The sequence below is a fragment of the Bos javanicus genome, chromosome 22 (genome assembly GCF_032452875.1).
Source record: "Bos javanicus breed banteng chromosome 22, ARS-OSU_banteng_1.0, whole genome shotgun sequence".
In the NCBI taxonomy this organism is placed as follows: domain Eukaryota; kingdom Metazoa; phylum Chordata; class Mammalia; order Artiodactyla; family Bovidae; genus Bos; species Bos javanicus.
In genome coordinates this window covers 5151069-5165191 of record NC_083889.1, presented here as the reverse complement: position 1 = coordinate 5165191, position 14123 = coordinate 5151069, and the positions used below count along the sequence as shown (strand labels likewise).

The window sequence follows — 14123 nt, the reverse complement described above, 5'->3', positions numbered from 1 at the left end:
GTTATGTGAACAGGGACCCAATTCTAGAAGAACTTGGCCATGGGCGAGGGAAGGGCGAGTGGGGCACCTTTACTGGATTAAGAGCAGCCAAACAAACCTTGGTTTGCTGGCATCGGAGGAGGAAAAAGCATGCTCAGGTTCACTTTGGCTTCTAAGATAACGCCACCCATTTTGAAACCCCCCTCTTCACATCCTTCAAGCAGAGGAAGTGAAACTGAAAAGAAACAAGTTTCAAGCATTGTTAAGTTCAAGAAAGGACAACAAAGGGTAGGAAATTTGAAACAAAATGAGAATCTGCCCTTAAACTGGGCAACTTGGCTTGTTTTCTCAAGGCGCAACTGGACGAGAAAGTGAGGCGGGTCTCTGCCCTTCCCGGGCTGCCATGACCTTCCTGTTACTTGCAGTAAATAGTGTGAAAGGCTCTGCGCAGGTAAGTAGCTGTGAGCCACATCATGCTATCTTCCAACAAGTGACAAGTTAAAAGCCCCACCCCACCCCTGCAAGTCCCGAGAGCCCCGCAGTTGGTGAGAAGAGAAAGCAGCATTTACATGATGATCTTTGTCAACAGGTTGCAGGAGGGTCAAGTTAGATCCCAATAGTCATTTTACCTTTTAAAGTTATTTTCTTTAAGTATAGTTGATTTACAATGTCGTGATAATTTCTGCTGCAGTGATTCAGTTATCCAGAGATACAGTTTGTGAATATTCTTTTCCATAGTTCCCTGTGCTACACAGCGGGCGCTTTTGAGTTTCCACGTTACATATAATCGTTTGCCTCTGCTCCGTCTAGACGCCCATCCCCACCTCCCCCTCGGCAACCGAAGTCTGATCTCACAGTCTGAGCCTCACAGACTCTATGCTCGCTTGCGTCGTATTTCAGATTTCACACGTAAGTGACAGCACATGGCATTTGTCTTCCTCTTTCTGACTTCACTTAGAATGATCATCTCCAGTAGCGTCCATGGTGCTATAAAGGCATGATTTCATTGTTTTACGGCTGAACAGTATTTCATTGTGTGTGTGTGTGTACCACATCTTCTTTATCCATCCAACAGTCATTTTAACCAGGAAAAAGGAGAACCACAAGGCCCTAGAAGTGCATCTTATCACTCGGGCCTGGGATCCAGTGGGATGCTTCCAACGATGGGCGATGGTGAAGTAACATTCACCACAAGGGCTAAGGGTGGAGCATGCAACTTCAACTTCAAAATGTTGTCAATTACCTTTGACTAGGAAGTCAAGCTACAGTTCTTGACTACAGTGAAGTTTATAGTTCTTCAGAAGAGTTTTATGCAAACTCTTGTAAGCAGCTGACTTCGGTGTCTTTGATTTGCACTCAGTCTCATTCATTCAACCGACCCCGTGCTGGAGCAAAGGCCAACGTGTGTAAAAAGCGGCATGGTTCCTAGGAGACTGAGAGAGCACATTCTACTCCATTTCACGGTCTCTCACCACCTTGGTGGTGGTGGTTTTACTCATTAAGTCGTGTCTGATTCTTGCAACCCCATGGACTGGAGTCTGCCAGGCTCCTCTGTCTATGGGATTCTCCAGACAAGAATACTGGAGTGGGTTGCATTTCCTTCTCCAGGGGGTCTTCCTGACCCAGGAATTGAACCCAGGTTTCCTGCCTTGCAGGAAGATTCTTTACTGACTGAGCTACAAGGGAACCCCCTCACCACCTTGGTCGGATCTTCTTACCTATGCCAGTGCTGGTGCAGTCTGGCTCCATTTCTATGGAGCACAACGTAAGATGTGTCTATAAATGTAAAAAGAGAAGTAAATACGAAAGCCAGCAGGCGGTTGGGCGGGGGGAAAGGTGACAAGCGGCCTCTGGTTTTAGGGCATCGGAACTGGCTGTTGCCTCCAACCAAAATGTTCTTGTTCCAGACACCTACCTTCTGCTCACAAGGACATGCCAATCGCTCTGCCCACATCCTGAACTCACCATCCCTGACACAGCAGCAGAGTCCCGTCTGCTCACTGGTACACGTGGACTTTGTGCTCCAGACTACGAACACTGCTTGGCACGCAGTAGGCCCCTTCCAGGTTTCCATTTCCTGAGTTCTCAAAGGCAAGCTTCATATGCCTTCCTTAGGTTCCAAGAGAAACCTTCTACCCTCCTGATAAATTCTCCTTACTTGTAAAAAATTAATACATACTTTCTGGAGCAGGAATAAAAATATACTCACAGAGAAAACAGGACAATAGAAACAAAAAGATGTACTGGACCCAGACATGGAGGTATGGACAGTCAGGGCAGAGTTGAGAGAAAATGAAAAGCTTGAGATCTGGTTGGTCAACATTAGTCATAATATAAAGAAGTCAGTTCAGAAGTCAAAGAAGGATAAACAACAAGGTCTCCTGTATAGCCCAGGGAACTAACTACATTCAAGATCCTGTGATAAACCAGAATGGAAAAGAATGTATATACAAGTATAACTGAGTCACTTTGCTGAACAGCAGAAATTAACACATTATAAATCAACCATATTTCAATAAAATTTTAAAAAAAGAAGTCAAAGAGAGTTGACATTTCCATTTAAACTAACTAAAGTGAAATAGAATCAAATCTCCAGTTTCAAGCAGCGATAGCCATTTTCAAAAGGCTTAGTAGTCGCATTTGGCCAGGATAGATTTAGAGCATTTTTCATTACAGAAGAAAGGTCTACAGGACAACACTGATACAAAGAAATCCCAAAAGACCTGGGTTTCTCATCTTCCAAGGAGCTCTGAAACCAAAGGCTCCAAGGGACATGCAAGGGGAAGCAGGACAGAACAGAAAAGATGTTCCCCAAAGAGATGTGCTGACTGGCTAAGATGTCCTCGGAAATTAAAGCTTCATCTTGACTTCATAAGAAATGTGACTTGTATTAAATTTGTATTAAATGACTGCCCGTGTGCAGTATTACAGCTGAGGGAAGAACAGAAGACAGTCGGGGACACAGGCTAGAGTTCCAGAGTAAACCCACAAGCTGTGAGTGGCAGCCGCAGAAGGTTCCAGAAGTGAGAAAACACGGACCGAACCAGATTTGCAACAGGCTGGTGCCTGGGAGGACTCACGTCAGCTGGCGCCACTCTCAAGATACAAATCCTTCTGTCTAAGACAACACTCTGATCACAAAGTAAGGCCCATCTGACTCTAAGGTATCAAACAGTTCTTATTAAACCCCATCTCAATGGCTGAGACCAAATGCAGAGTAAGGCGCACAGATCACATTTCCACTCAAAGCCCACATAAGCCTACAGCAAGGAAATGAACATTTCAGGAAAAATACTAGCCTTTTTTTTTTTTCCAAAGTCTTTATGAGGGTGTAAGTCACAGCACGCCAAAGAAGGGGGAGCTCCCAGAAGAACATAGCAGAGAGGTGACCAAGGCGGGGAGTATTTATTCACAAGGGAAAATTCCAGTGCCCTCAGGTAAGTTTCTTCTCCTGGAGTCTTTTGAAGGAAGAGGAACCCAATGAAAAGCATTCCTTCAGGAAAAGTTTTCTCCCTGAGATTTCTACCTGCCTCTTTAACTTCTCTTTACTCGGTTTCCCAGGAGGAATGTTTTACAGTCTCTACCTGTCCCTTGGCAGAGATATTATGCATATTCTTCTCCTACAAGACAATAGTGTTTGTCCAGTCCTTTAAAGATTAAAACAAACAAATAAACAAAAAAACCACACACAGATAATAAGAGGGCTGGCTGTATCCTCTTATAGCAAAGTATTATAATTCAAGTGTTACTGCTGATGAGTAGTATTTCCATAAACATTAGGATATCATGGATCCAGGAAAGAGACAGCCTCTAACCAATTCCAAAAGACAGGAATGGAGAAGTGCAAATAATTCAGTCTGTCCCGCTAAGAAATGACCTGATTGCCCTCACTGGGTGACTTGAGGAGAAGGGGAATTTGAAGGCACTAACTGTCCTGTCCATTATGGCAGCCAAGTGGGCAGCTCTATGTACATGTGGATATGTCCATTTAACTGAAATCAAATAATATTTATAATTCAGTTCCTTAGCTGCAGCTGCTACACTTCAAGCCATCCGTATGTGGCTAATGGTTATCACAGAAGACAGCAAGCACAGATACAAGGTAAGGCCGCCACTGCAGAAAGCCCCAAGGAGCAGGGCTGCTTACCAAGATGGCTACACGATCTGTCTCCATGACGCCATGAAGATTATGAAATAAAAAGCTCCTGGGATACCACGTTTCTAGGCTATTGGCATCCTTCTCCACCTAGTGAATTCCTTGCAGAGGTTTATATATGTTGTCCAATCAACCCAACCCCCCTGGGCACAGGCATTTCAAATGGCATTAGGTAGAAAAGGATTCCGCTGAGGCATTCCTCAATTGAAACGCTACATTCTTTAGATTTCTAAAGGTATGAAGCATACGTTTAAGGTACCTGTGGTGCAGACATGCCAGGAAAATATGAGTGAGGCCTGGTAAAAGAAAGTGCTCCCTTGGAATGAATGAATCTGTGCCCTTGTTTTTTTCACACTGTATTTCAGAGGAGTCAGCAGGCTGTGAGGGATGTGAGGTCTATGTGGAACCTCAAGGTAAGTGTTAGTCACTCAGTTGTGTCTAACTCTCTGTGACCCCATGGACTGTAGCCCGCCAGGCTCCTCTGTCCATGGGATTTCCCAGGCAAGAATACTGGATGGTTGCCATTCCCTTCTCCAGGGTACCTTCCAGACCCAGAGAATGAAACCAAGTCTCCCGCATTGCAGGCGGATTCTTTACAGCCTGAGCCACCAAGGGTAAGTGGGGATACTAAAGGCTCTGGGCCTCTTAAGAGCTTCCCTATATATCTTTGGAGGTGTCATGAAGAAAATACTGTTTTAAAAAATTATGAAGTGTTTGGGGGGGTAAGGATTGGGAGTCTGTGATGAGCAGAGGCAAACTAGTATATAGAGGATGGATAAACAGCAAGGCCCTACAGCATGTGCGTGCGTGCTAAGTCGCTTCAGTCCTGTCCCACTCTTTCTGACCCTATGGACTGTGGCTCGGGAGGCTCCTCTGTCCATGGGATTCTCCAGGCAAGAATACTGGAGCGGATTGCCATGCACTCCTCCAGGGGATCTTTCCGACCCAGGAATCAAACCCGCATCTCTTATGTTTCCTGCTTTGGCAGGCGGGTTCTTTACCACTAGCGCCACCTAGCTCAGGGCCACTATCCTGTGATTAACCCATAATGAAAAAGAATATATATGTATGTGTGTGTGTGTGTGTGTGTGTGTGTGTGTATAACTGAATCATTCTGTTGTGCAGCAGAAATTAACACAAAATGTAGAACAACTATACTTCAATTCAATTAAAAAATATGTATGTAAAACCATAAGACATATATTTCACCATGGGATCAGAAACAAGGGTCCAGGAGCTAACTTGACATGCAGGGAGGTTGTGATGGGCTCCCTGCCTTCTGCTCATCGCACACGCGTGACAGGAAAGGAAGAGAGGAGCCCACTACCTGAACACCACGCCCTCCTGGTCTTGCAATGGTTTGATGACGACATGCCCCTACTTATAATCTGCCAGTCACCAATTAGGCCAAAGGGTTTCCCCAGTGGCTCAGCAGTAAAAGAATCCAATTGCCTATATAGGTTTGATCCCTGGTAGGGAAGATCCCCTGGAAAAGGGCATGGTAACCCACTCAGTGTATTCTTCTGTTTGGGAAGTCGGGGGCCTGCTAAAGGAACCTCCTGGTCCCGGTTAGGTAATATACCCTGCATTTAAGGTCACTGGCCTGGACCCCACCTGGCTTCGCTGAGTCTCCTTTTGTGATGGGCAGTGGGCAATTCCAGGGGAGAGGAATAAGCCCTGTTTGGGGAAGCTGGTTCTGGTAAAGTTGGTTAGCTGTTGCAGGCCTCTGTCTTCTCTGTATAATGAGGAAGTTGACCTAGAGAGTTTATTTAAGCAATATGCCCTTTTTTTTTTTTTTTTCCTCACTGAGCTCTTCTGTGGAATCCAGTATATAAAGTGTAAGGGTAGGACTGCTCTGGTTCAAGAGAGGCTAGTGCATAGAGCCCCAGACCCTGGGTATCTCCTCTTTGCCTTCCTGGGGACCCCGAGACCTCCTTAGGGCTCCTAGCAATACCATTAGAAATAAGTCCCTGAATCGCATCCTCTAAAGCCTCCTTGAGCTGTGGTGGGATGTCAGCCAGCGTCCGAGGTGTCTGTTTCTAAAACCAGTGGGGCGGGCGTGGGGGTGAAGTCTGGGCTGCGAGTCATCCCCTGCAGGAAGGGAAGTCAGGGTTGTCCAGAAACCCGTGCTGGTCCTACCAAGGCCCTAGCCGTGGAGGAGCTTCCGCCTTTCCCGTCTCTGCGTCTCGCCCCTCCAGCGTCTCACCAGCTGAGCTGGGCAACCTTGGTGACTCCCTCCGGGTTTCTTTCTCATGACTGCAGAGGTGCTGGCACCTGATTTGAGTGGGAGCAGCCTCGTGATCTAGGGCATTAATTGAGCAGTGGTGGTTCTTTTCCTTCCCACGTTGTTTTCTCATCCAGGAATACATGCCCAAGTCCTGCATCTTGTACTCGGCTGCTTGACAGTCTGGAGAAGACAGGACAAATCCAGTGTTTCATGAGAAATATACCCACCTAGAAGGGAAGGGATTGTTTTCCGTGGAATCTTGAGGATCCCCCGGGGCAAGAAGTGGGATGTTCTTTCTAGGCTTGCCTCATCACCAAGGAACACTCCGCATACGCTCGGAGTAGGTGCTAGGCATGGCAGGAATGCATAGACCTGCACTTTAAGAGCAAATACCTCTGTTGTGTTCTTGAATCTAATACTTCAGACCGAGGAAGTGCAGTTAGGGAGGGAGGTGGGGCTGGAATGATAATTGATGATGATGGAGATGTTTAATAATGTTTTTTTGTTTGCTTCTTCTATCTTGTGAATCCTCATATTAAGCCAGCTGGTTTAAAAGGAATTGTAAGCTCTTCTCAGACATTGTCTCTTTCATTCTCATACCTGTATGATGTAGCTGACGTAACAAGCTTGCAGTTTCCTGTAAATTACCTAAGGCTACAATAGCAAAGCATTGATGAAGACAGGATTGAAATCCAAAGCTTCTTGACTCCTACTTTAGTTTTTTCACCAGAAATTTAATTATATATATATATATATATATATACATACATACATATATATATATATATGTATGTATGTATTAGGAAGAGTTAGGGCTGGGGAACAGATTTTCAGTACTGTGAGCATTGAAACCCATTCTCCCAATTTTGGAGAAGGCAATGGCAACCCACTCCAGTGTTCTTGCCTGGAGAATCCCAGGGACGGGGGAGCCTGGTGGACTGCCATCTATGGGGTCGCACAGAGTCGGACACGACTGAAGCGACTTAGCAGTAGCAGCAACCCACTCAGTGTATTCTTGCCTGGCAAATCTCATGGACAGAGGAGCTTTGCAGGCTACAGTCAAAAACCCCTTATCAGAAACCCTTTGATATGTTAATTTATTCTGCTTTTCTTACCCCAGGCCTTTCTACCTTCCCCCAAGGCCTCCTGGCTGTGCCAAGGGATCACCACCTAGGAGGCCTGCCTGGCCCCACAGAAAGCTCAGTGCCCCTGCCAGCAGCTCGGAGGGTGACTGGGACCAGGAGAACGACTTCTCCCAGGAGGCCTGGTGCCCACAGCAGGCTGAGGCCCGCCTTGGCTACCGTCAGGGAGCTGGAAAACGACCTCGGTGTGGTTGGCGGGCATACATCACAGGCAGGCGTCTTCCCAGCTTGCCGTTTCCTTGAAGCAAGTTCACAAGTCTGACCCTGGCTGACAAGGGGATGGTGGTGCCTGGTCAACCATTTCCTCCTTTGGAAGTCATCGATCTCCACCCCAATCCACAGTGTTCTGCCTCCTTTGGCCTTGACTTTTCACCACCTTTATGGTGACGTGGGCCTATATTTACCCCACTCTGCAGATAAGTTTCCAAAAGTAAAGGGATTCGGATCCTCCTTCAGCTCTATAATAAAACCTTGCTCTTATCGGTTACACTGGATTTAAAGTCAGAAAATGTGAGATTTTGAACCTAAAAAATGGTACTTCTTTGCTGGGAGACCAAGTAAATCCCTTGGTCAAATTCTCCATTTGCAGCCCAGCTGGGTAAGGCTAAACGCGTGTTTCTCACTCTGGGTTCCCCATGAGAATCATCTGGGGATCTTTCAAAACAATACTGATGCCAGGGCCTAACCCCAGGGCAAAGAAGTCAAACTTTGGGGGGTTTGGTTCAGGCATCTAAAACTCCTTAGATAATTCTAACGTGCAGCCGGAATTTAAATACTGTTCAGGGAGGATTTATGCTATACAGAATGAAGACCTCAGCAGGGACAAACTTAAGGTGTAAGGACAGGGGTATGGTGCCCCTGGACATGGGCGGCCAGGCCCACCAGCCATTGGCCTGCTGTCAGGAAAACCACAGACTGCATTCAAACTGAACCTTATTATAAATGTTTACACAGGCAGGGTCAAGTTCAACCTAAGCAATCTTCATACGTGATTCAAGAAATCGTTTTAGGATGAAGCAGGGATCATAAACATAACGGCCTCAAGGCACTTATTTGCTATTGTATGAATTCCTTCCAGGAAGATCATTTTTAGATTAATTTTTAAGTGCAGATTTCACAAGTTCCTATCATTTAAAGGGTGGAAATCCTCTGCCAATCATGGAGAGGACAATAGGCCTAAAGGAAGGTCTGTTTGAAAAGTCTGAGGAGCAGGCTTCCTGAGAAAGCTGAATTTCTCAAGTGTTTTGACCCCCATAAGGGAAAACGAATAGTGAGTTCAAGGAGACGAACGTGAGAAAGCATATCTCCCTTTAGAGAAACTAGCAAAGAAGTTAACAGGACACACAGTTCCGTAGATCAGAGGTAACAGTTGTAGATAAACTCTTCCTTCAGAAAAATCACATAGTTAAGTAGATAAAATACAAAAAAAAAAAAAAGGTAAGTTTTAAGTCAGTATGTCCCAGCAATGTAATTTCTGTTTCTAGTCTTCATGAAATTTTTCTTTTTTCTATTTAAGCAAACATATATTGAGCACATGTTTCTATTTAAACAAACATATATTGAGCACCATCTATATGACAGATCCAAAAAAGGACCATTTCTAAAATGTTCAAAATGTATTTTCCTTATTACATTTGCCTTAACAGGAGTCAGTATGTAAAATGATACATTTTAAAGGATTATATAAAAGGCATTATTCCAGAGGATTTACTACAAGTCCCTTTACAGAAGAAAGTGTATAAAGATAACACTGAAATTTATTATAGTTGGGAGAGTCTCTCCAATTATGATACAAATTCATGAACCCAGTCATTATGTAAAGAAGCTCATCTGTTCTAGGAAACATCCACTGAAGAGGATCAGACTCATCTGGGATCCTGGTATGGGAAATCCTGCTGATGGACCTGCTGGGAGAGAAAGTGGTCCGTGGGACAGATGGGGCTGCTTCTATGCATTTCCTTAACCGAAATATAGTAAAGCAACAGCACAACCCAGCTTCTCTTTTTATGAACTCTCTTAACTATCCTTGTGCGCTGGCAGCCTGAATGAGGCTTCTGCCAATAAGGCCATTTCTTACCAAATCCTTTCAAGATGTCATAATCACAGGTGCAGTCTTCACAACTCCTCAAGGTATGATTTCTTTACTATCAAAGCAATGTGACTAAACACTAGAGGTCTAATGTTACTCATTTCTGCCAGCCCAAACAACTGTGTTTTTCCCTCCATCTTTTCCAGACATCTGTCTTTAAGAAGATCTTCGAAGGGATCCCAGAAGTCCCTGATCTCTGGGCCTTCCCACATAAAGACCCTCACGTTCCTGACCACGTCATGTACCTTGAAGCTCAAGGTAAGGCAGACCTATAGGACTAGGGCAATGGCCACGGGCTCTTCTAAATGGCAACATCTGTCTCGAGACAATGGTGACATAACTCTAGACCACATGGTGTTAAAAAGAGAAACTGTCCCCACAAGAAAAGGGGAAACAGAAAAATGACTCACAACACAGTCTGAACTCCAGTAAGACTGGTGGACAAAACCCTCAGAAAAACGTCTGGCAGGAGGGAATGCTCCACTCCTAAAGCCGGCTTCTCAGGTTTAAGGCAGAAACACGAGGCCTCTGACACCCACCCTCCCATTCGCTTTTCTACAATTCAGTTATAGAAGCAGAAAAACACGACGGGACCAGGGTTCTGCTCTTATATTTAATTATAAATGAAGCAGCGAGGGAATATAATGACTAAAAATGGTGAAAGACAAACGATACTTTACGATGCCTCTGGGGGTTTCATCTTTCTAGGCCTTCGTTTCCGTGTCTGTGAAATGGGATAAGTAGACCCATCTCGGAGGGTTGTCTCCAAGGTTACATGTGATGGGCAAAGGAAAGTGTTTTACAGATACCGAAGTATTCTGTGAACATATGGGATGATTAAAACACCGTTATAATCAGACACGATCTATACGTTTTCTTCAAAGTTAGCTGACGAGATTTTTTCCACTGGTCTTCTCTCCCCAGTTCGTCTCAATGGTAGTGCGTGTACATGCGTGCTCAGTCCTATCCGACTCTCTGTGGCCCCACAGGCTGTAGCCTGCCAGGCTCCTCTGTCCACAGAATTATCCAGGCAAGAATACTGGAGTGGGTTGCCATTTCCTTCAAGTTATTCAAATCACTTCTCTTTTCTGTCTCCCTGGCACTGGTTTTCCATCTGCCTGGACAAGTAAGCAAAGGACTATTTGTACAACATTTGCTGAGCTTTAAACTTTCATTTAACAGCTATTTTAACAATGAAAGACATTGTATACGTTCCCAAGAGATATGCACACAGAGGGCGGTGGGCAGAAACGCTCACTGAAATCAGGTCCTTCCCCTGCAGCCCTGCTCGCTGCTGATAAAAGGCAAAGGAGCCCATAGTGTCCTGAGGTTTCTGTGACTGCTGTCAACCAGCACAATCCTCAGTTCCCCGTAGCCTCGTGCTTCTCTTATAGCTTCAAGACACTGCAGCTGAGAGAGCACGAGGGCCGCAGTTTCCATGGGCGGCCTGTGTAACCTGGAAGATGATTTAAGAAAAGCGACTCGGGACCAATTAATTCGACTTTGCCAAGATTTTTCAGGGGCTTCCTCCAAAAACTTTCAGGAATATAAATTATTTTAGAGTACGGGTCATCAGGAAAATAGTCCATTGTATCAGAGGTCAGGAATTGTTTGAGGCTTCCTTTTCCAGAACTTAAAGCAAGATGTATAAATAAAGACATACAGAGAAGAACAAAACTGCTTTGACTGGCAGAACGTCAGTGACACAGACAACTAACATTTAGTCCATTGTTTTTACATAAAAGAAGGGATCCCTTGAGAAGCAAAGCCAATAGGCTTAGAGCAGAGGGGCTTCGAGGTTCAAGTTCATTGGAGTTCTAACACTCACTCAAGAAGTAACCACTGAACTATTAGGAAACCAGATTCCGTACTGGGCCCCGAGGACACAAGAGGCCTCTAATTCAAAACTGGAAATGGGACACATTTTGATTTTGACAAACTGCTTTGCAAAGTGTTGAATAAACAGAAGTGAGTCTAAAATTGCCACAAACATCCCCACATTTTGGAATATTCGTGTTTTCATCAGTTTCGAAAGCTCACCAACGGCACATCAGATTAAAAGCATTCTCTGTCTAGTAAGTGCCACAGAAATATTAAGACGCAAATTCCTTATTTCACCTCCTTTCCCCCCACCAATAGAGCAGGCAGGGCTGGCTTGCTAGTCCATGTCCATGTTATTTTATGAAGTCTACTCCAGAATGTCCACAGAGGAGGGCTGAGGGGTGAGGACTCAGCTGGAAAGGAGGGGAGAAGTGTCTGGAAGTTGTGCTGGCCCAGGAGGCACCCCAGCAACGGAGCACTGACACAGGGGCTGTGGAGACCACGGTGATGGCAGGGCTGAGACCTTTCAGGCCTTCTCTGGAGACCCACCCCCATTAAGTGCCCACCTAAGGCAGCCTTTCTACCTGTCTCCTACCCGTGAGCTATTTCCACAGGACTTTTCCAAATGTGCCAACAGGAGTCCCTTGCAGACGGGATGTTTTCCATTGGGCAGGTAGGATGATGTCTTCAGCAGCTCTCCACCACCCCACTAGCCCAGCATTCAACAGCCCCTTCTCCAACCATCCCAACACAGGAAATAAGCTATGAGTCAGAAAATGAAAGGCAGAACTGGCGAAAAAAAAAACAACTGTCCTAAGTCGTCAGATGGTATGATTTACTTTGACTTTTTCTGGCCTCTGTAGTCATAGCACATCGGGCCCTTGACAAAAGATGCACACAAGAAGATAAATGAATCAAAGGCGGCTGTGATGGGTGGAAAAACAACAGCCCTCCCACCCACAGAGTGCAGCTCCCCCAGATTCACAGAGACTACAGGCTGAACACACAGGAAACCTCCACTGTAAAGAGCCACTTACACAAGTCAGGACGCGCGCGATTTCCCACAAGCCCGTGGCTCTCTCACATACCCGCAAGGTGGCTATAAATAACCAGCCCTGAAGGCCTCCCTGGGGGAGCAAAAAACAAAATCTTGTCAACCCCCCACCCGCCATGTCAGATTTATAAGCAGCATCCCTGGCCTTTAGAAGTAATGAATTTCAAACCCAACAATCTTTTCAGTGACGATGCATGCTGAGCACCAGGGGAAAATCAGACAGATGGCTCTCCCTCAAAGGGTTTTCCTTCTAGGATGAGATTTAAAACACACACACATCTAACCACAGGGAGCTTCCCTCCAGGGCTGCCCAAGAGGACGTGAGGCCTGACGGAGAGACTGTGAAGGGAAAAACAGGACAAATCTGACTGCAGATGCGACAGGAGAAGTGGGGTTTGGCCAGGCATTGTTTCAAAGGAACAGAGGTGTCGTTGGGTATGAGGAGAGAACGGGAAAACTGCAGAGCAGAACAGTCACGGGCTAGAGAAGCTGAGTGAAATCAGGGCCTAAGGATGCAAGAGGGCAGAACGGGGCTGAGGGAGAGGCTGGTCCCATCCAGGCCTGTGGTCGTCCAGCTGATGCCGGGTCCTGTCTGTGCGCCCTAGACCAGGGATGCACCCAGACCTCAGGAAGGAAGCAAGGACCTTGCAGTCACCCCGGACCCATGGAGAGGATCCACGGAAGGCTTCCCAGCAGGTCACCTGTCAACATGACAGTTGCGGGGCAGAGTTAACTGATGGGATACATACTGTGTGCTGGAGAGACGAGAGGTGTCCATGGGCGGAAACCAATGAGGAGAGCCTTACAGATGACAGAAAACAGGAGCTCAGTCTTGCACTATGGTAGCATAATTTAAGAGCAAAAATGCATTTCTTGTAACTAGGTAATTGTTGTAAATAGTGTCTGATTAATTAATTAAGAGAGTCAGAGGCTTCTCAGGTGGCACCAGTGGTAAAGAACCTGCCTACCAATGCAGGATCCCTGGGTCGGGAAGATCCTCCGGAGTAGGAAGTGGCAACCCACTGCAGTGTTCTTGCCTGGGATGGACAGATGAGCCTGGCGGGCTACAGTCCATGGGGCCACAAAGAGCTGGATGTGACGAGTGTGTGTACACACACACTATACGAGACTCTATTTGAAAGTTACTCTGATAAATAAGTTGAGATCTGATGGGAAAGAAGCAACATGAGCCAAGGCTGCAATGGAAAGTTTTTTCTACGTTTTGTTTGTTTTTGCCAAGTAAGATGTCAAAAGAAAAAAAAAGGTCAGAAAATAAAATTATTTGGAAAAATCAAAAAGTTGTTATGAGAACGAGTTGTTTCTACTGACAGGGAGCCACAACTATTGGAAGATAAAAGCAGCTGAGGTACAAACATTGCCTTCTGTTGAGTAAAATACAGAAGCTCATCAATGAAGAAGCCAGTCATAGGGCTCTCAGAACAGTCTAAAATCAATGTTGAGGGATTCAAGAAAAATGGAATCCTCCCTGAGCATTGACCAAAAACATTTCTCAAGACAATAGATTTTTTTTCCATATTGAAAAGTAGAACCACTTCCTGAAAAACCAGACATTAATTCATTAATTTATTGGAAACATACTTTATATACAAGGGATTGCAACACATTTTAAGACACGCCAGCGTATAATAGCTGCT

The 14123-nt window shown here is 45.5% G+C and overlaps 1 protein-coding gene across 2 annotated transcripts in view; it reads right to left on the bottom strand.

Moving 5' to 3' along the window:
• TGFBR2 (transforming growth factor beta receptor 2) overlaps nucleotides 1-14123 on the bottom strand; it is a 92441-nt gene that overhangs the window by 66554 nt on the left and 11764 nt on the right. The window contains exon 2 of one of the 2 annotated variants that reach the window (XM_061395725.1): nucleotides 6342-6542. The exons of the other annotated variant lie outside the window; for it this stretch is intronic. Coding sequence (XP_061251709.1) covers nucleotides 6342-6542 — 201 coding nt within the window. The remainder of the gene's footprint in view (nucleotides 1-6341; nucleotides 6543-14123) is intronic. 2 annotated transcript variants of the gene reach the window in all.